This window comes from Rhincodon typus, chromosome 23 (genome assembly GCF_021869965.1).
Source record: "Rhincodon typus isolate 14 chromosome 23, sRhiTyp1.1, whole genome shotgun sequence".
NCBI classification, from domain to species: domain Eukaryota; kingdom Metazoa; phylum Chordata; class Chondrichthyes; order Orectolobiformes; family Rhincodontidae; genus Rhincodon; species Rhincodon typus.
The window spans coordinates 43,864,780-43,885,825 of NC_063354.1; the positions used below are offsets into that span (position 1 = coordinate 43,864,780).

At 42.2% G+C, this 21,046-nt stretch overlaps 1 protein-coding gene across 1 annotated transcript in view; it reads left to right on the forward strand.

Moving 5' to 3' along the window:
* The first annotated feature begins 7,749 nt into the window (after positions 1-7,749).
* Positions 7,750-21,046, forward strand: part of LOC109925152 (serine/threonine-protein kinase SBK1-like) — a 19,261-nt gene continuing 5,964 nt past the window's right edge. Inside the window, exons 1-3 of the mRNA XM_048611137.1 lie at positions 7,750-7,996; positions 12,346-12,576; positions 19,034-19,107. Of these exons, the coding sequence (XP_048467094.1) occupies positions 12,408-12,576; positions 19,034-19,107 (243 nt within the window). The 5' untranslated portion in view covers positions 7,750-7,996; positions 12,346-12,407. The remainder of the gene's footprint in view (positions 7,997-12,345; positions 12,577-19,033; positions 19,108-21,046) is intronic.

Consider the following 21,046-nt stretch of genomic DNA (forward strand, 5'->3'; position numbering starts at 1 on the left):
ACGACACCAGGTTATAGTCCAACAGGTTAATTTAAAATCACAAGCTTTCGGACCTTAGCCCCTTTGTCCTTCACCTGAAAAAGGAGCTGCACTCCGAAAGTGGTTTTAAATGCACCTGTTGGACTATGACCTGGTATTGAATGGCATCTGATTTTCACACTACCATCTCTTCCACTCTTGCTAAATTATCAGACTGTTTATCTAATCTCCAGTACTGAAGGAACATCAATTTTGTCTATTTAAACACTGGGAAGATTCTCTATTACGTAATGGGGGCGGCACAGTGGTTAGCACTGCTGCCTCACAGCTCCAGGGACCTGGGTTCCTTCCAGCCTTGGGCAACTGTCTGTGTGGAGTTCGCACATTCTCCCTGTGTCTGCGTGGGTTTCCTCCCACAGTCCAAAGCTGTGCAGGCTATGTGGATTGGCCATGCTAAATTGCCCATAGTGTTCAGGGGGATGGGTCTGGGTGGGATGCTCTGAGTGAGGGTCAGCATGGACTTGTTGGGCCGAAGGGCCTGTTTCCACACTGTAGGGATTCTATGATTGAAGTCATTGTTTTCAGTCCTGACTCCAAACTCCATTCCCTAATAACTGACTCCATCCCTCTCCTTGGCAATAACCTGAGATTAAACCAATCTCTTTACAACCTAGTGTCATATGTGATCCTGAGATGTGCTTATGACTTTGTGTTTGTGCCTCCTCTAAGATGGTGTACCTTCCCCTTCTTTGTGTCACCTGACTTCACCTCTGTCTCAGCTCATCAGCTGCTAAAGCCCTCATTCATGCTTGAGGTAACTCTAGGCTTGACTATTCCATTGCATTCCTAGTTGGTCTCCCACATTCTATCCTCTGTAAACTTGTAGTCGTACAAAATTGTGCTATCCATAATAACTCATGCCATATCACATTCCCCAATCACTCTATCCTCGCTGATCTACATTGGCTCCCAGACAAGCGAAAACTTGATTTCAAAACTCTCATCCTTGTCTTCAAGTCCCTCAAAGGACTCACAACTTTCTATTTCTGTGTTCTCCTGTAGCCTCACAACTCTGTGCTCATCTAATTCCGAACTCCTGTGCATCCCCAATTTAAACGTTCCATTGTTGGCAATTATGCCTTCGGTTGCCTCGGCACCGAGCTCTAGAATTCCCTCCCTTTCCTTCTTTACAGTGGTCCTTAAAGCCCACGATTTTGTCCAAACATTTTGATCAGGTGACCAAATATCTCCTTTCATGCTTTGGTTTCACATGTTGATTTTAAAGTTGCTGACAAGCACCTTGAGGCATTTAATTACGTTGTGGGTGCTTATGAAAATATAAGTTCCTGTTGTTTCCCACTCAACTGAAGACCATCTTTAGCAAGAAGACAATCTTTAAACCCCTTATTAGGGGAGGTGATGGCCTGGCGGTATTATCACTGGACTGTTAATCCAGAGGCTCAGATAATGTTCTGGGGATCTGGGTTCGAATCCCACCATGGCAGATGATGGAATTTGAATTCAATAAAATATCTGGAGTTAAGAATCTAATGATGACAATGAATCCATTGTCGATTGTCAGGAAAAACCCATCTGGTTCACTAATGTCCTTTAGGGAAGGAAACTGCCATCCTTACCTGGTCTGGCCTACATGTGACTCCAGACCCACAGCAGTGTGGTTGACTCTGAACTGCCCTCTGGGCAATTAGGGATGGGCAATAAATGCTGCCTAGCCAGCGACGCCCTCATCCTGTGAATGAATAAAGGAGCAGTTGATTTTTGCAGGAAACCCTTTAATAGTCTTTGTCTGCCACAGCTTAGTTGGTAGCTCTAATTCCTCTGAGCCTGTGAGTTCCAGTCCCACTAATGTTAAGCAGAATGATCAAAGCTGACATTCCAGTGTAGTCCTACAGTAGGCTGTAACGTCAGAACTGCTCGCTTTTAGATAAGACAACAAACCAATGCCCTATCTCCCTTATTGGCTGGATTTAAAAGGTTGCATGACAATATTTTGAAGAGCATTGGCATATTCTTCAGTACCCTGAGACCAATATTCACCTCTCAAACATCATCACAAATATAGAGGATGTGACTTTTTATCACACTGCTAATTGTGGGAGCTTGCTATATACAAATTTGAAGCTGCTTTTCCTACATGACAACAGTGACTGCCCTTCAAAAGCTTTTCATTGTAAAGCACTTTGGAAGGTCTTGTGGATGTGAAACATGGTACTGTGCCTTTATTTCAAATTCCTCATTGGGGTTTGTGAGTGGCAGTCAGATGGCACATGCAGGAAGCACTAGCTTTTATCACAAGTCACAGGCTCTTTCTGCTGTGGTAGGCTAATTGTTATCACTTCATTAATGGGCTTTGTACATTACTCCAAAGATTTACCAGTATGTTGCCGGGAATGGAGGGTTTGAGTTATAAGGAGAGCTTAGAATGAACTGCCTGAGGAAGTAAGTGGTGGATGCAGGTACAGTTACAACACTTAAAAGACATTTGGATAAGTACATGAATCGGAAGGATTTGGAGGGATATGGACCAACCAAAGTGGGACTAGTTTAGTTTGGGAAAATGGTCAGCAAGAGCTAGTTGGACCAAGGGTCTGTTTCCATGCTGGATAACTCTATGCTCTGTAACCACTTGTGCCTAGGTAATACAGAATCCTGTGCTAACACAACAATATGCTTGATTGCCTGTGCACTCACTAATCAATTGAATAAAAAGCTGTGCAGCTATCAAAAAAGCCTCTTATCCTTGAAGTTAAATTCTATTTTCTCTTCTATTCACCATGATAATAAATTCCTGATCAAAAGTAGTGTGACAGAAGCCAAAAAAAATACCCAGCTCATTGCATTGGGCACCACCTTTTTTGTTATTCAGCCATGGAATGTGGGCATCACCAGTTGGACTAGCATGTACTGCTCATCCCTCACTGGCCATAAGTGAACCACATGGCTGTGGGTCTGCAGCCAGATGCAAGCCAGACCAGGTAAGGATGGCAGTTTCCTTCACTGTAGGACACTAGTGAACCAGACGGTTTTTACCCCTGACAATCAGCAATGGTTTCATGGTCACCATTAAACTCTTATTTCCAGATTTTTAATTGAATTCAAATTCCACTATCTGCCTTGGTGGGATTTTGAACCCAGATCTCCAGATCATGACCTGGGTCTCTGGCGTAATAGTCTAGTGATAATACCACTAGGCTGCTGAATTCATAACCTTGCATTCATAAAGTGGATTTCAAACAAAATTATCATCTACCTTGGGATATTTTATAATAAGAAAGTGAGCATGCCTTGTCATGGATGGACAAATAAATCTGACAGGGTTGGAAACATGGTTGAAATGGTCACCTCTTCAAATCAATTGTGAACAGCAACAATTTATATATCCCCAGTCTTAATTCCAAGAGTGTTTTGGGCAGATGGGTAGCCAGATAAGTTGCAGAAACATAGGAACATTGGAGCAGGAGTAGGCCTTTCTGTCCCTCAAGCCTGCTCTGCCATTCTAGATCATGGCTAATCATCTATCTCAGCACCATATTCCTACACAATCCCCATATCCCTTGATGTCATTGTTAACTGGAAATCAATCAAATTCTGTCTTGAATGGACAGAATGACTGAATTTCCACAGCTCCCTGGGGTGGAGAATTCCAAATATTTATCACCCTCTGAGTGACGAAATTCCTTCACATCTCAATCCTAAATGGTTTTTGCTCTGAGATGGTGCCTCATCATTCCCAACCCCATAACCAGGGGAGATATTTTCCTGCATTAATCCTTTAAACCCCTTCTTGCTGATGTTTCCAAATTGGCCAGAAAGCCTCAGTGGTTTCCCTGTCCACGCCTGAATTGAAATTGCTCTCAGGCCTGTTTATACATTTTTAAAAATTCATTCATGAGGTATGGATGTCGCTGGCCAGGCAGCATTTATTGTCATATCCCTAGCTGTCCTTAGAAGATGGTGGTGAGCTGCCTTGCTGAACTGCTGCAGTTCATTTGGAGTAGGTCCATCTACAGTGCTCATAGGGAGGAAGTTCAATGATTTTGAACCAGCAACAGTGAAAAAGTGGCAACACATTTCCAAGTCAGGATGGTGAGTGGCATGGAGGGGAACATGCAGGTGGTGGTCTTCCCATGTATTTGCTGCCCTTGTCCTTCTAGGTAGAAGACATTGTGGGTTTGGAAGGCGCTGTCTGAAGAGCCTTGGTGAACAAAAACCCTGCTAGCATTGGTTTGGCAATCTCATAAGGGTGCTACAGCACCACCACATTCACTGTATTAAGGCAGCGCAATGGCTCAGTGGTTAGCTCTACTGCCTGACAGTGCCAGGAACCTGGGTTCGATTCCACCCTCTGCTTGTGTGGAGTTTGCATATTCTTCCAGTGTCTGCATGGGTTCCCTCCCACAATCCAAAGATGAGAGGGTTAGGGTGGATTGGCCAGGTTAAATGCCCATAGCATCCAGGGATGTACAGGCTAAGTGGATTAGCCATGGGAAATGCAGATTAAAGGGTAGGTGGGTCAAGCGATGCCCTTCACATGGTTGGTGTGGATTTAATGGCCTGCTTCTACACTGGAGGGATTCTAAATGGATTACAGGTTTATATGAGCACTTTCAAAGAGGGATGATAGCATTGGAATGCCCTGCCTGCAAAAGTAGTAGACTTGCCAACTTTAAGGGCATTTAAATGGTCATTGGATGATAATGGAATAGTTTAGGTTAGATGGGCTTCAGATTGGTTTCACAGGTCAGTGCAACATCGAGGGCCGAAGGGCCTGTACTGCACTGTAATGTTCTATGTTCTATTTAGACAGTAATGGAAGAAGTTGAGTGGAAATGTAGTTAATGCAGGATATTTTAATGCAATACTCCCAAGGTTATGCACAGGGGAAGTCAAAGCAGAGTTGCACGTTAGGGGGTTATTCCTCAGGGCTAGCAGTCAAGGGTTGTTTACTCTGTCTAGACTTTCTGCGGGAGGTTTCATCACATAGCCTCTCACTCTCAATCTCTCTACCCCAAACTCCCTCCCTTGGTGCGTCCATTCTTTGTGACACTTCAAGTGTGAAGTGACCAGACAGTCTGTCACTTGATCGAATAATTCTTGATCTCCAGTTTGGGAAGGGCAGTGGCATAGCGATAATGTCAACAGACTAGCAATCCAGAACCCGGGGCCAGTGTTACGGGAACAGAAGTAAAATATTGTACAAGCTGAAACTTTGAAATAAAAACAGAAAATGCTGGAGAAACTGCCAGCATCTGTGGAGAAAGAAACATTTCAAATCTGATATGACCCTTTGTCAGGGGTGGGGTCCTGGTTTGAATCCCACCTCACCAGATAGTGAAATTTGAATTTAATTCAAAAAGTTTGGAATGGAAGGCTAACCTAATGGTGACCATATGACTACTTTCAAGCATTGTAAAAACCCATCTGATCGCTAATGTCTTTTAGAAATTTGCCATCTTTACCAGGTCTAGCCGACATGTGACTTCAGATCCACAACAATGTACACATCCCATGAACATTTTTTTAACAAAAATCAAGGTTAAGTTTCCATTCAGTCAATACATTTCCAACAACTAAGCGGAAGTGCTCAAAAAAATGAAACAACAGTATTTTTAATGTTCCGTGATTTTTTTTCCCTCGGTTTTTGGTCACTACAGGTTCATTCCTGCTCATCAGGTCAATCCTGAAAAGTTTGTACCTACTTTAAAGATATCTATTTGGTGTTTCCTATTATAAACTATTTTGATAAAGTTTACAGAAATTTCGCAAGCAGAGAAAAAAAGTTTGTTTCTATGAAGTTGAAGTTGAGATGTTTGGAAACACAAAATTAAGGCATTACCACTGGTAGCAGGGTATAGTTACAACATGAGATAGTTACATGACCAATTTCTATTTTAAAATGGGCACAATAGCCCATAAAGGAAAACAATTGACCAAGGCAGATATAGGACTTTTAATATATTAGCAGTTATCATGCATGCAGCAATCATTTCTCATGAAACAAACCAGAGAGTAGTTGGAGAAACTAGGTCTGGGCAGAGCAACAGAGTTAACATTTCAAGTCCAGTCTTAGTTCTGAAGAACAGTCATACCAAACTTGAAACATTAACTCTGTTTCACTCTCCACAGATGCTGTCAGACCTAGTTTCTCCAACTGTTCTCTCGTTTGTTTCAGATTTCCAGCATCTGCAGTATTTGCTCTTATTCGAGTCATTTCCTGTGAGTTTGACATTTATTTCTTGTAACACTTATCCTGTCACACACATCCCTATTATAAAACAACAAAATCATCCAACTCATTGTGAGCATTCCCATCTGCCAACAGATTATAATTAGTGTGGAAATTATTTGCTGCCGCACCGTACAAATGTTCAGTGTGTTCCAATCAAGTTTAATATCCTTCATTTTATCACATTCTATTCAGTTTCAAATTGTTTAAAAAAATGCTACAAATCTTCAGCATCCCTAGCGGCCTTGTGGAGAGAAAAACCGAGTTAACTTCTTAAGTTAACTTCTCAAACTTTAGTTCTGAAACATTACCTCTGCCTTTCCACAGAAACTGCCCATTGAGACCCTCCACCGTTTTCGGTTTTTATTTCAAATTTCCCGCATCTACAGTGTTCTGCTTTTGCGTTTGTTTATTTGAAATGGGTTAACACTCTGTGAAAATAAACGATTCCCAGTGATGACAGGATAATACGATGCTGTGTAATATTCAGACCCTTGAACTTTTATGGCTTCCTTTACATGATTCTTTGCTACATGGTGTGGGAATAAATCTATTTACATTGTTGTATGGGGATGAGAGTTTCACATTTTAGTGAATTAGTGGCTCCTTCTTTTGCAATGCTTGTACTTCAGTTGTGTCATAAGCAAGCTTTTTTCAAAACATTTTGTGATTACACACAGTTAGGGGCAAAACTGGTTTTAAAACATGGCTGACAGGAGTGTGCATGTGCCTCATGGGCCTCAAAAGACGCTAAGTTCAGATGTTATTGAATACAAGTGAGGATATCAAGTATACACGTGTGGTACAATGAATTAAAATAGTATTATGTTGTTTGCATTATAAACATAATAATAGATACCAGGGAGTGATTACAAGGCTGTAATTTCACCTCAGGGTTCATTCAAATTATAGGCTTTGCTCTCACAGTCTGGCATCTACATGCCTTAGTATCCTTGCTGATGTGTGATTGCCTCAAAGAATCCAATTGCTTCTGGGTCTGTTTCGAACAGGTAAACAGATCGGGAGTTTTGTTGAGAACACATTGCAATCCTAATTTTACATTGCAATAGGAAGGCTGTAGATGCCATATATCGTGTTGTCTTGTCTGCAGGGGTGCAGCGTGAAATAATAGCTGGGTGTTTGTTTGGTGCTCTGCAGCTCACACCCTGCCTGCAGTTTGACAGATGAACTGATCTTCCAGTCTAGCCTGAGCGCTCGCAAAGGGGACAGCTTTCATTGGTGCTTGTGCACAATCCTGCATCTTCATTGGCCTACCAACCCTTCTCCCAATTGGTCCAACACAACCAGGACTGTGATTGGTGGTCGTTACTTGCGTCTCTGTGCTTTCATTGGCAGTGTGTGTAATCTTTCCAGTGCGATTGGTGGCTGCTCGACCCCTTGCCTTTGATTGGAGGTTGAAGGTTGTGGGTGGGACCTGCTGTTCGCCGGCTGATCTGGGTCCCTTTAAATGTTCCTCAACTGAAAGCAGGAGTGTGAGAGGGTGATTGCTGTTAGGACAATCTGAGGAGGGGGTGGTCTGAATCTCTCTAATGAACAACAGTTCCATCTGTGAGAGAGAGAAAGAGAGAGAGGGAGGGAGGAAGGAAAGAAAAAAACACCATCACAAGGGACTGATAAAGACAAGAAGAGCAGGCACTCCCAAACAAAGGAGCAAGTCAATGCTCGCAATCAGAAGCTGCTGCAGGCACAACCAATTCCATCCTTACCCTCCAGCTGGGCTGCACTGTGGCCAAGTATCCCAGCACTAAGGTGAGGCACCTTGCAACTGCACAACAATAGAAAGAATATTGTTCTTCTGCATCAAACAATAGAAAAGCAAAAAGAGAACACGTGAGCACTGGAACATATTTATTTGTTATGATTGTTTACAGAATAGTAAGGAATGAAATATAACTGCAATAAGAATAATGTTCTTTCTATTAACATGAGCTATAAATGTATATTAATTGTATATCTGTACAATATTGCATGTGCCGAGATTGTTACTCATATATGCGTGCATATATACGAAGTGAGGTGATTCCTGTGGACAACGGAAGGGTGCTAGCTCCAGGAATGGCAATAGCTTCATGCCCATGTATTGGATGCAGCGCAGAATGAGAGAGTGCCAGGCTAATCTTGGCATGATTGTAGCCGGCTAATGAACAGGACAGTGGTTTAAGGCAATCCAGCTGATACCCGACTGCCCTCACCCAATGTATTGTGCCACTGCGGTTTGTGGCGAATTCAGAGGCGTGCGTCTTTTCTCCAAACATTTGCACAGTAACTTAAAAGCAGTATGTTTTTGCATTGCTTAACGAGTGCCACATTTCAGGTTACTGTCCAAAGCAAAAAAAATGTACCATTTCCCCCTTTCTCTAAATGCAGTATTTCCAATACATACCAGGGACCAAGTGATGGGAGCGAGTTCAAAAGGGAGGCTGTTTTATTGTCTGGGGAAAGAAACAAGGTTGTTGTTATAGCTCTGACTCGAGGGAGTCCGAAAGACAGGTGTTGGAGGCTTGTTTTGTAATCAGAAATAATGTAATCTCGCACAAGCAAATCTGCAATTGTTAAGAATTTTCTTTGCAACGGGTGCGTTTTGGGACGTTTTGTATTCAAGTAGCCGTGTTTATATGGGTAGATCAGTTCGTGTGTGTTGAAATAGTATTTAGGGTGGGTGAGAATTACAGGAAGCTTTTAGTCTACGACACCCACGACAGTGCAGCAATGGTCAATCATTTGCTCAGTGCTGTCTGCGAAAGTTTGGAAATGTGTACAAAGCTCATTTTCACCACACCAACCTCTTTTTTTAAAAAAAACAATAAATATAACTGACATTACTGTCCATCGTTATATTCTGAAGCAAAGCCTAACAGAGAATCTCCGGAATAGCCTAGTTCAGTTGCTGCTACATCTTCTGTTTGATCTGTTAGTTTTTATTTGTTTTATTATCGACCTGCTCTTGGTCTCTCTGCCTCTCTGACCATTTTCAGCTCATGCCAATCTCGCAGCTCAGGCAAATTAATGAATATTAAACAGCCTCATTTCTAATCAGTGATCAGCAAGGGACATGAATCTTCCAGATCTCTTTTATTTGCACAATTAGCAAAAAAAAAGCCAGAGAGACCAGATGGGTAAAATTCAGTCTTGCCAGGTGAATTTTTATGGCCGGAGGAAGCAGCTTCAATAGTAACTTTGAAGAGAACTGAAGAAATGTTTGACAGGGTAATCGTGACAAGGCAGTGAGAAATAACTAATTGGATAGCTCTTCCAAAGAGCTAGCACGCCACGACGGGTCGAACAGTCTGCGTTGCATCATTCTCTGTACAGCTCATATATAAACATTTAAAAACCAGCTTACCTTCAGAACGCCGATTGTATCATTTCGCTAGCCTAATGCATTCATATTGTTTTAATTAAAAGATACGCCATAAATGGTCTGTTTCATGAATTCCTTCATCCTGCAGTGTCTCTAAAGCTCCCTCTAAATATTTTCTGCTGATTGAATTTTGAACAGCAAAAGGCCATTTTGCCTCAACGCAATTTTAATAGGAAATGCAATGTCAATGCAATCAGTAGGATTAATATTCAGGGCGGCAAGGCTTGCTGGAATTGACGCTTTATTTACAAGTAGATGTTTCAATATTCTGAAAGGTGCTGGATTGGGGCAGTGCGGGGCGTGTCGCATCTAGCAGTCTGGTCACGCAATATTGGCGATGGTCAGAAACCGATGGAGATGTGACATAAACAGTCAAACAAAGCCGGGGAGGGATGGGAGCTAGAGCTGGCAATTGGAAAGGTGGAGAGACAAAAGCAAACAAGTGAAAACAGGTGGAATTATAGGCAAGAAAAGGAATAAAAAATCGAGACAGCAAATAGTTTAAAAGGTTTGAATGGAAACAGATGAGGATAGATTGGGAGAATGGAAACGGAAGATACCTGAGAGAGAATTGGGGACCGAGAAAGATAATCTTTTTGTTTCCAGTTTTGCAATTTTGAGGAACCCATCTCTCTCTATTGAGATATAATTTTTCACTGTGTTTAACTGAATGTCCCGCTTAAATCAAAGTCCAATTAAAATCTAGACACAGATCAAGTGATTGCAAATATCCAGCGTTAAAGATCTATCTGTAAGCTGACAAAATGAGAGATCTCACATCATTTTCCTCACAACAACAACATCAGCTGGGGGCCATGTGATGACAGCTCCCCACATAGCTTTCACCTTCAAAGCAGCCTCTGTATTTGGTAAACAAACTTCGCTGAAAGGGTGCCAAAACAACATGATGGATTAAACTCAGGGCTCCACATTCACTGCAATTCTAATAAATTGTTATTACAGAAATGGTGAGCAGAGCTCGTCACCAATAGGCGATGAGGATGCTAACCAACGTGATGTGCTCCCCTCACCCATTGGCACTGCCCATGGCAACTGGTTAAAGTTGGCACGGTTCTTTAGGGCATCCCAGCCGAGCCTTCCTTTTCTCATTTGACTTGCAATCAGCAGCAGTTAATTCCAATCTCGAATCAGCCCAGGATATCACATGTACCTCAGCATGAACCATGTGGGTGCCTTGTGTGTGTGTGTGTGTTGTTGAGTCTCAGACAAATCAGTGCATTTGCTAACTGAGCTTCAATCATTCAGACCCTGTGTTGACTAAGAGTCAGGACTGAATGTGCCCTCACAGCTTTGGGTTTTAATTGCACAGACCATGCCAGGTGAAGACCACAGCATTATGGGAGATGCTGTCATATTGCCGGTGGCAATAAAAGCAGATCATCCAGTCTTTTGTTATTTTTAGAATCTTTCTGTGCATAGCTGGGTTGCTGCATATATATAGATGTGACTGCAATTCAAAAAATGCCTGTTGCTGGTAAACACATTTGGTACCCCCTATTATGAAAAATACATAATCCTGGGGTAGTGATTGGAACCAGGTGGATCTTATTGACTATGAGATCCTTGATTGGGTTGTTAACCTGGGCCAATCAGGGAGTCCTGGCTGACAAGATATAAATAGGGGATTCAGAGTCTGCTCACTTCAGGGACTGACTTCAAGCTGGCTGGTCACAACCAGTGTACTGTGCATGTGTAAATTAAGGGTGACTTGGTGACAAAATACCAGCCTCTGTGCAGTTATTTCAGTTATTTAAATGAAAATTCTTTCCCTTCACACATTGAAGCATTTCAATAAGGGGACAACAGTAATCACAGGTGACTTTAATTTATATATAGTTTGGACAAACCAATGGAATTGTGAAGGAGAATTTCCTTGAGTGTGTAAGTAGTGGTTTTTAGGCCAACAGGTTAAGGAACAAACCAGAGAACAGTCTATTCTAGACTGGGAACAATGCAATGAGAATGGGTGAATTAGCAATCTTGTTGTGCATGGTCCTTTGGAGAAGATTGACCATAATATGATAGAATTCTTTCACTAAGATGGAGACTGAAGTAGTCAAATCTGAAACTAGGGTCCTGAATCTAAATGAGGGTTTCTATGAAGGTATAAGGTGCAAATTAGCAGGGATGAATTGGGAAAACTTACTAAAGTGCCTGAATCTAGGAAACATTTTTTATTTCTAAAACCATGTGTGCAAATTACAGCAATTATTCATTCCAGTTTGGCAGAAAAAAAGGGAAAGATGGCTAAACCATGGCTTAGAAAAGAAATTAGGGATGGTATTAGATCCAAAGAGGAAATATATAAAATTGTCAAAAAAAGCAGCAAATCTGAAATTTGCAGGTGACATAGAAACTGATTGTAAAAGCTTCTATTAATATGTGAGGAAGTACATGGTAGACCATTTAGATGAGGAAGCGAATTCACTCAAATTGTTCTGAACCTGTGGAATTTTCTGCCACAGAAGGAAATGCAGGCCAAGTCCCTGAATCTGCTCAAGAAGGAGACGTTGGAAAAAGAGGTGCTTAAGAGAAGGCAAATCATCTCGTGTAGCCCAATGAATAATTGTCCTCACAGAGAGGCTCAGTGATGAATGAGCAGCCCAGGTTGGACCATTGCTTACGGTGTTTTAGATCGACGATTTGTGGCTTTGAATGGATTGATGGGAGTTTTGGTTCAGATGTGTTGATAATGCTTTATTTTTTTTCCCTGTAGGGGCTGAGATTAGAATTCCGAGCTGGAGTTGATTTCGATCCAGTTTGGATCTGCTAACAGCCATGAATTCTTCGCTGATGACCCGAGGAGCCAGCGATGTTCTGGAAGAACTTCAGCTGCTCACAGCTCAGAACCTGGAGAGGTTGGAGGTGAATAAATACTACGAGGTGATTCGAGAGCTGGGGAAAGGCACCTATGGTAAGGTTGACCTGGTTATCCATAAGGTCAGAGGTAAGTAGCAATTGCCACTACACTTTTTTTTCTCAGTTAGTACTCAGACACTTGGGGTTACACTGAAACATCTTCCTGTATTTTAATCCTGACATCCAAAATGGCTCAAGTGGCCTATGCCTGTCACTGATAATCTCTGATAGCTCCCCACACCATCTCCCAAAGTCTTAAGTAAGAATTGTCATGCCCAGCTTTAAAATTCTTCTTGATCTCAATTCTCTGTGTTTCTGACCTTCCCCAATGAGCCTCTGAGGACAAAGTGACCTGACCTTCCAAGCACTTTGCCCTGATGTTAGCCACATTGGTCTTGGCGCAGCTGTCTAGGTCCTATGTACTGAGGATTCTTCTCTACCCCCCTCACATGTTTTCACAACATCCCAAAGCACCTAACAGCCAATGAACCCCTTTGGGAGTGGCCTCACTGTTGTGAGCATGGGAATAGCAGCAGCTAATTTGCGTACAACTAGGCCTTCCAAAACATTGTTTTGTGACATTGACCAGAAAACTCTGTCTGTATAACACTGGTTGAGGGTTTGACCACTTAACCCCGATTCATTTCTTAGAAATAATGCTGTGATGCTTTACATCCACCTGAGGAAGCAGGTGGCTTCATGTCTTAAAGAGAGGCCAGCGCCTCTGACACTATAGTATCCCCTCCATGCTGCAGTGGAGCAGCAAACTACCTTGTGGTACACCACTTTCCAGAGTGTGGCTTGAACCCACAGACTTCCAGGCAGGAGTGCTTCCAACTGAGCCACACTGACATTTATGACACATTTCACATTTCAAGCTTTGGTCACTTCTCCTATCCTCTCCTTCATTGGCTTGGTCTCTGTTTCTGTCTGATTGTGTTTTTGTGAATTGCATTGGGAGCCATTTATTGCATTAAGATACAGTATTATTATAAGATGTTATTGTTATCAGTTGTAGTGCAAAGGTCCCTCCACAAAACCTTGACTAATGTGACTTTACTTCATATTCAATTAAATAATGGCGTACTTCAAGCTAGGCATAACAGTGTATTGCAAAACACTGCGTTGCCCTGGCAACCTGCAATCTAACAGCCCAAAGCTGAGAAGCAAACCTAACTACTAGAGCGACATTCACAGTATTCTTGTGGCTGCTTTGATTCAGATTGTTGAGTTCATGTAGAGCAACACTCAACGTTGACTCATTTATGTTGCTAACATCAGCCACGTTGACTTCAGGAGCCACCAGAGAACTTTTCCATTGGTTGTGGGGATCATTAGCGATTTCAGCATTTATCACCCTGATAGCCATCGAAGTCTAACTTGAGTGATTTGAGTTAGAGGTCAGCCAAGCACAAATCACGTTGCGGTATATCTGAAGTCAAGCATTGGCCAGGCCGGGTAAGGGGGAGAAAATTTCCATCCTGAAAGAACGTTAATGATCCAAATGGGTTTTTACAACAATTTGTTAGTTTCATGCTGACCGTTAACAGGCTGTCTCTTCCAGATTAATTTAGTTAACTGAACTCAAATTCCACAGTTGCAGTGGTGCAACTCAGACTTGTGTTTCTACATCATTAGTCTAAACATCTGAGTTACAATAACAGTAACATAACCAATATGCTACCATTGGAGATCTTCATTGGTCAATGTTTCAATGGATAGCCAGTTCCTTGAGGTGACTAGACAGTAATCTAATGCACTCCCATCCACACTCCCACAATAAGTTACCCCTGACGGGTTTGGATCAGGACTTCTGATCGAGAGGTGTTTATATAGAGAAGGGAATTGCCAAACATATGGAACAACATCATTGTTTTCCAGGAAAAAAAATGTTGTTTGTCTTCAGGCAATCCCAAAATGCTTTACAGCCAATGAACTACTTTTGAAGTGTAGTTATTGTCGGTAAAATAACAATCAATTTGCACAGAAGTCACTGCCACTGGGTAAAAACCCTAGAATTCCTTTCCTAACAGTTCTGCAGGTGTCCCTATATTCCAAGGACTGTAGCGGTGCAAAACAGAAATCACTACAACCTTCTCAAGGACAATTATGAGCAATAATGGCTGGCTTAGGCAGCAATTCCCGCAGCTCATGACATTCCTTTTTTGGAAAAGGCAAGGAACAGATAATGTCATAGTAATGTTGATTCAGAGACTATATTGGACAGAACTCATTCCTCTTAAATGCATGTCTCTTATATCCACTCAAGAGGGTTGGCTGAGGAGGGGCAAGGCCAAAAGACAGCACCTCCAACAGACTTGCTCCCTTTAGTACTGCCTTAGGATGTCCATCTACAGCTTGTGCTCAAGTCATTGGGATGGGACTTGAACCCAAAAACTCTCAACTCAGCAGTAAGAGTGCTGCTAACTGAGTCAGGGACATACCCAGAGAGAGGGAATGCTGGCCCCTGTGAGATGTTGAAACAGAGACCCCTTATCCATTGAAAGAGCACATTACTGCAGATGCTGGAATCTGTACTGAAAGCAAAAATGCCAGAGATCACAACGGGTCAAGCAGCTTCCATGGAGAGAGAGCAAGCTAGAGTTTCGAGTCTAGATGACTCTTCATCATCCATTGAAACTGTGGCACAGATTGTCATCCAGAACTGGTCATGATGTTGGGTTCCGGTTGGCTTGGTTATTTGAAGGTTGAAGATTGCACTATCTCATCACCCCACTATTTCCCATGAAGCATCTTTTCTGCACATTGATAGTTCAAAGTAAATCTTTAGCTGTGAATACAAACTGATGGTCAGGGCATTCTTACACTCTAAACGCCAATTATTTCTGTATCAATCTATTGAAATCAGAATAATTGACTGCTGTTTATGGCATCTTTGTGCAACACGGCTGCCGTACTGGTCAATATATTACTGCACTTGAAAGCGGTTTGTTGTTTGAAGCATCCTTGGTATGGAGTGGAGTACTATCTGAGTTATTTATTTGGAGCATTGTGCTTTCTGTTCCAGTGTTAGGTGTAACCTTGTCTGGGTGTGGTGGTATAATTTTCAGGCCTTTCCATAAGAGCACAAACTGAACATGAATGTGACAGTTGACGTGCTTGAACAGAGCTGACAATTTGGGAACTAGAAGTCTGCAAAAGGGTGGAGAGACATTCAGCTAATCCGGGCAATTTGTTGTTCAATAGGAATTTAATTATTTAGCATTCTATAAGGAGCTGACAATACATCTATTGATTGTTTGGACGTGCCTGCATGCGCGGGTGTTTGTGCATGCTCAAGTTGTTGCCTTTTACTTACATGTACAGCTTGTGTGTGCGTGCGTATGTGTGCGCGTAAGCATTTGTTTTGGCACACAGTTGTCTGTGACACTTAAAGTCATTGGGGAATGCACACAAGGGAGAAATCCTCTCTGTCCAATTTAGAAACAAAATAACTTGCATTTATGTAGCACCTTTCATGACTCCCAAAACTAATGGAGTACTTCCTTGAACTGTAGTGGTGTAGGAAACGTGGCATTAATTGTTCACAGCAAATCCCCACAACAGGCATGTGATAATAACCAAATTAGGTGATGCTGATTGAGAGGCAGAACACAAGGGAAAATGCTACTGCTGTTCTTTGTAAAAGGACTACAGGATCTTCTACACCCATCTGAGAGGGCAGTTGGGCTTCAGTTTAACATCCCATCCAAAAAGTAATGTAACATCATCCCCTACTCCCCTCAGCACTAGAGGGAAATATCAATGTTGGCTTTACACTCAAGTCTTTATCATTGCAACATGAACACACTACCTTATGATGCAACCCAGCATATTCCCTCACTGTTGGCACATCTTCCATTTGCTGAAACTCAATGAGCCTTGGGTGCAGGGGGCCAGTCTTAAAAATGATACAGAGTGCACATAGATACACAGGTTTAAATGAAGCATTTTATCATATACAGGACAGGTTAATGTACATGTAATATTTCTGGATTAGCTGTTTAGAGATCTCCAATAATGATACCCAGTCTGAAACATTACCATATCTAACTAGCTTTGCTGAGTTGTCCAACATATTGATATCTAATGATGCCCAGTGTTTTAAGATGAAACCTCACCACTGCTCATCATATTGTATGAGTTCTCTAGTTGAGTTACTGCCACCATCCCCTTTCCTGGTCGGGATGTACAGATCCTGCTTGGTCCAGAGTATGAGAGAAAAGATGGACTTTATTATCTGTTAGCAACTAAGTACAAGTTACATTAATATCATAGACATTGTTATAGAGACTATGGATCATAATCATCATCATCATTGTCAATCTTCCTCTCTCAGGATGAGTCTGTAGGTGGCAGTATAGTCCAATATGGCTTCTGCAGGCTCTGCCATACTTGGGGCAAAAGGTGATTGCACTAAAGGGTGGGTGGGGCGTTGTTGTGGCAGCGCATTCCTTACGCTGTCTTCAGCTGGTTTTCGTTTTTTCCCAACAGCAAGTCTCAAGGAGCTGAATGCTTTGGACCAGTGATTCCCAAGTGTTGATCTTACCTCTTGGAGATCCTGAGCTGTTCTCCCCTGAGTCTATATAACATCATCATAACAGATGGCACTGATGGCTTCCTCAGTTTTTACCATTCCAGACCCTTATACATCCTTATACAAAACCCAGTTTGCTTTTTGTAGCAATCTCTATCCAATGAGAGATTAACTGATCCAGTCAGCGTGAGATCAAATCCTAACCAGTGCAATTCATAAATATGGATTCAGTTTCAAAGGTAATTTAGAAATGGCATCAAAGTTGGCTTTTCCTAAGAAGCTAACTGGTTAGCTAATGCCCATTAGGGAAGGAAGCTGACTGTTCTTATCCAGGTTGACCTAAATGTAATTTCAGTCAACCTAATTGATTCAAAACTACCCTCTGAAAATCATTCGGTCTCATCTTTGGAATGCGTTATAATAGTTATACAGTAACATCCATATTTTGACAACAAACACCCCTTTTAAAAAATTGTCAGCACCAGCAATCCAGAATAGTCAAGAAAAATTTAGCAAGGAAATGAAGAGAAATCATTTTTGCACAACCAATTCTGGAAAGCAGTCCAAAAGAGTAATGGAAGCAAACTCAACAGAAACTTTCAAGAGAATTGAAGGGAAAATTGCAGTGTTGGGGGAAAGAGTGGGTGGAGTGGGACTAAATGGACAGCACTTTGAAAGAGTTGGCACATCCTCAATTGATCTTCTTCTGTGCAGTACAATGCAGTGATTCTAATGGACTAAAGTTCTGCAGTATACAATAGGAACTAGATTATAGTAGTCTCTGAGCACACAGTGCTGACAAAAGTTCATTTTGTTCAGGCAAATCCCATTTTTGATACGGCGCCTGAATTTGAAAGTAAGATCAACTAGAATGACTCAACAGTGAGAGTTCAGTTTCCATCAAAAACTGAAGGGAGGGCTTAGTGTGTGTGGCGTCAGCGACTCTATAAATGAATGAGGAAGTGAGAAATTGATATGTCAGCACCAACTACTTTTCTCAGTATAAATCCAGCGTTGTTTCTTTCAGTTCTCACTGACTTTGTCATCTGTGGGGAGTGGAACAGTTAATGTTTCAGGTCTGGTACGACGGTTTCAGAATTCTGTTTCAGGATTTCTGACCAAGCCTGTTGAGTTTCTCCAGCATTTTCTGTTTCTATTCCTGAAATATATGATAGCCAGCTCTAATTGCAATGCATTCTACAGATTACATCACTTGTCCTCCCACTTCAAACTACTCCACCCAATGGCTTTTCTTCCATCTTTAATAATGTTATAATAAATTTAAAAAATAGGGGTTAAATGAAAATTGAGAAAGCCGCACACACTTTTTGAGTGTTGTGATGATTTTTTTTTCTCTTGAGGTTTTTCACAGTAGTGTTGTGAAGATTGATCTTTGATTCCTGGAGACTTGGATGCCATATACCAACTTCAGTGGCAGCCCTGAAACTATGAAGTGATTTTGATAAACTTCTTTAGATTAAATACTTTGAAGGTATTCAGATCTCCATTCAGTGAAGTAATAGGTGGTTTGTATCTGATGCTGTTCTCATGCTACAGACCATTTCCAAACCGATAACTGGGCAATCTCATCTTGTACCCAGCAAGGTCCTAGTGGACAGTGAGCTCCCCCAAATGGCAGTAAGAGGTACCACGGCTTTTCAGTGCATAGTATTCCCTGATGCAATGCTCCGTACTCCGCATATGGAGATATTGCAGCACCAATGACAGTAGGAAGCACAGCTCAGGTCTCCCATCCAGTGAGACTTGTGCTTGAGAGAAAACCCACAGTGTTAGCCCAACCCCATCCCATAATCAAATGTCTCTGTGGTTTCGCCAGCTACCTTTGTGACTTCACCCAGCTCTACAACACTCTAAGACCTTTGACTTCATGTAAATCTGGTCTCTCGCAGACCTCCACTTGCATTAGCCCACTGGAAGCTGTGCTTCTATTTGTGTAGACTTTGACCTCTACATCTCTCCCACCTCGACCTCTCTCTCTCCCTTTAAGTCTCCATTAAAATTTTTCTCTCTGACCAAGCGTCTGTTCATGTGTCTCACTATCCTTTTGTTGGTTCAATATTTGTTTGATTATGTTCTTCTGTATCTGAATGGATAGTTTTGGGATGCGTATTTCACATTTTTCTGATTTGTGGTATGATTAATAAACAGCACATAAACAAATGATAGGCAGAAGAAAACTAATTGGTTCCTCAAGCCTACTCCACAGCGTATAAAGTCTACAGGGTCTGACAACATTCAGGGCATGGCTGTGAAGACATGCTCCAGAACAAGCTGTACCACTAGCCAAGAGATAACAAGGTGTAGAGCTGGATGAACACAGCAGGCCAAGCAGCATCAGAGGAGCAGGAAAGCTGACGTTTCAGGCCTAGACCCTTCCCTGAAATGTCAGCCTTCCTTCTCCTGTGATGCTGCTTGGCCTGCTGTGTTCATCCAGCTCTACACCTTATTATCTCAGATTCTCCAGCATCTGCAGTTCCTACTGTCTCTGTACCACTAGCCAAGCTGTTGTAGTATGCTACAACACTGGTATCAACACCAGAATGTCAGAAATAACCCAAGGATGCCCTATCCACAAACAGCAGGACAAATCCAACCCAGTCCAATTAATGCCGCATCAGTCTCTTCTTGATGGCTGTTGTCATCAATAGTGCTATCAAGCAGCACCTGCTCAGCAATAACCTGCTCAGTGATGCCCAGTTTGGGTTCCACCAGGGCCACTCAGCTCCCGACCTCATTACAGCCTTGGTTCAAACATGGACAAGAAGAACTGAATTCCAGAGGTGAGCTAAGAGTGACAGCCCTTAATATCAACAGTGTTTGACCAAATGTGGCGTCAAGGAGACCCAAGTAAAATGGAATCATTGGGAATCAGCGGGAAAATTCTCTGCTGGTTGGAGTCCCATCTCACTCAAAGGAAGATGATCGTGGTTGTTGGAGGCCAATCATGTCAGCTCCTGGACATCTCTGCAAGAGTTTCTCAGGGTAGTGTCCTAAGCCCAACCATTTTCAATTGGTTCATCAGTGATCTTACTTCCATCATAAATGTCAGAGGTGATGACCTTTACTGATGATCGGACAATGTTTGACACTGTGACTTGTCAGATACTAAAGCAGTTTGTGCAGCAAAATACAGAGAACATTCAACTGATAGGTGTCAATGAACATGTACCCAGCCAATGATCCTCTCCGACAGGAGAAAATCTATCTACGCTAAAAGCCTCACTATCAATATCTTGGGAGTTACCATTAACCAGAAACTGAATTGGGCCAGCCATGTAAATACTGTGGCTACAACAGCAGATCAGTGGCTAGGAACATTTTTGGAAACTAACTGTGCAAAATCTCAAAGCCTGTTGACAAGGCCAAACTCGGGAATATGATGGAATAGTCTCCACTTTCCTTGATGAGCACAGCTGCAATAACACTGAAGAAACTCAACAGCATCCAGTACAAAGCAGACCCACTTCACTTGCACACTATTCACCGCCTAAATGTTCACTCGTTACGTCACTGATGCACTCTGGTTGCAGGTGTAGCGTCTACAAGATGCATTGCAACAACTCATCAGTGTTCCTTTGTCAGCAGTTTTCCAAACTGAGAACCTCTACCACCTACAAGGACATGGGCAGCGGATGCACAAATACCTACAAGATCCACTTTTAAGCCACCCACTTAGAACCTTGTTGCCATTCCTTCCTTTTGGTCAAAGTCATGGAAGTCTCTTCCCAACAGCACTATGGCTGTCCCTACACCCAGGTGTTGTCGCTGTTCAGGAAGGTGGTTCACCACCACATTTTCCAGGTCAATTAGGGCTGGGCAATAAATGCAGGCCCAGCCAGGGATAATCGCAGATGTGACGACAAGAAAATGACCCGTGAATAGGTACATAGGGAGATAATTAGAGTGGCTTCTCAAATGGCTCAGGCCTTAAGATACAGTATCTAAACAGGTCAGTGATGTTCCAGTGTTGATCCTTGATTTGTATGAGTTGACTTCAGGT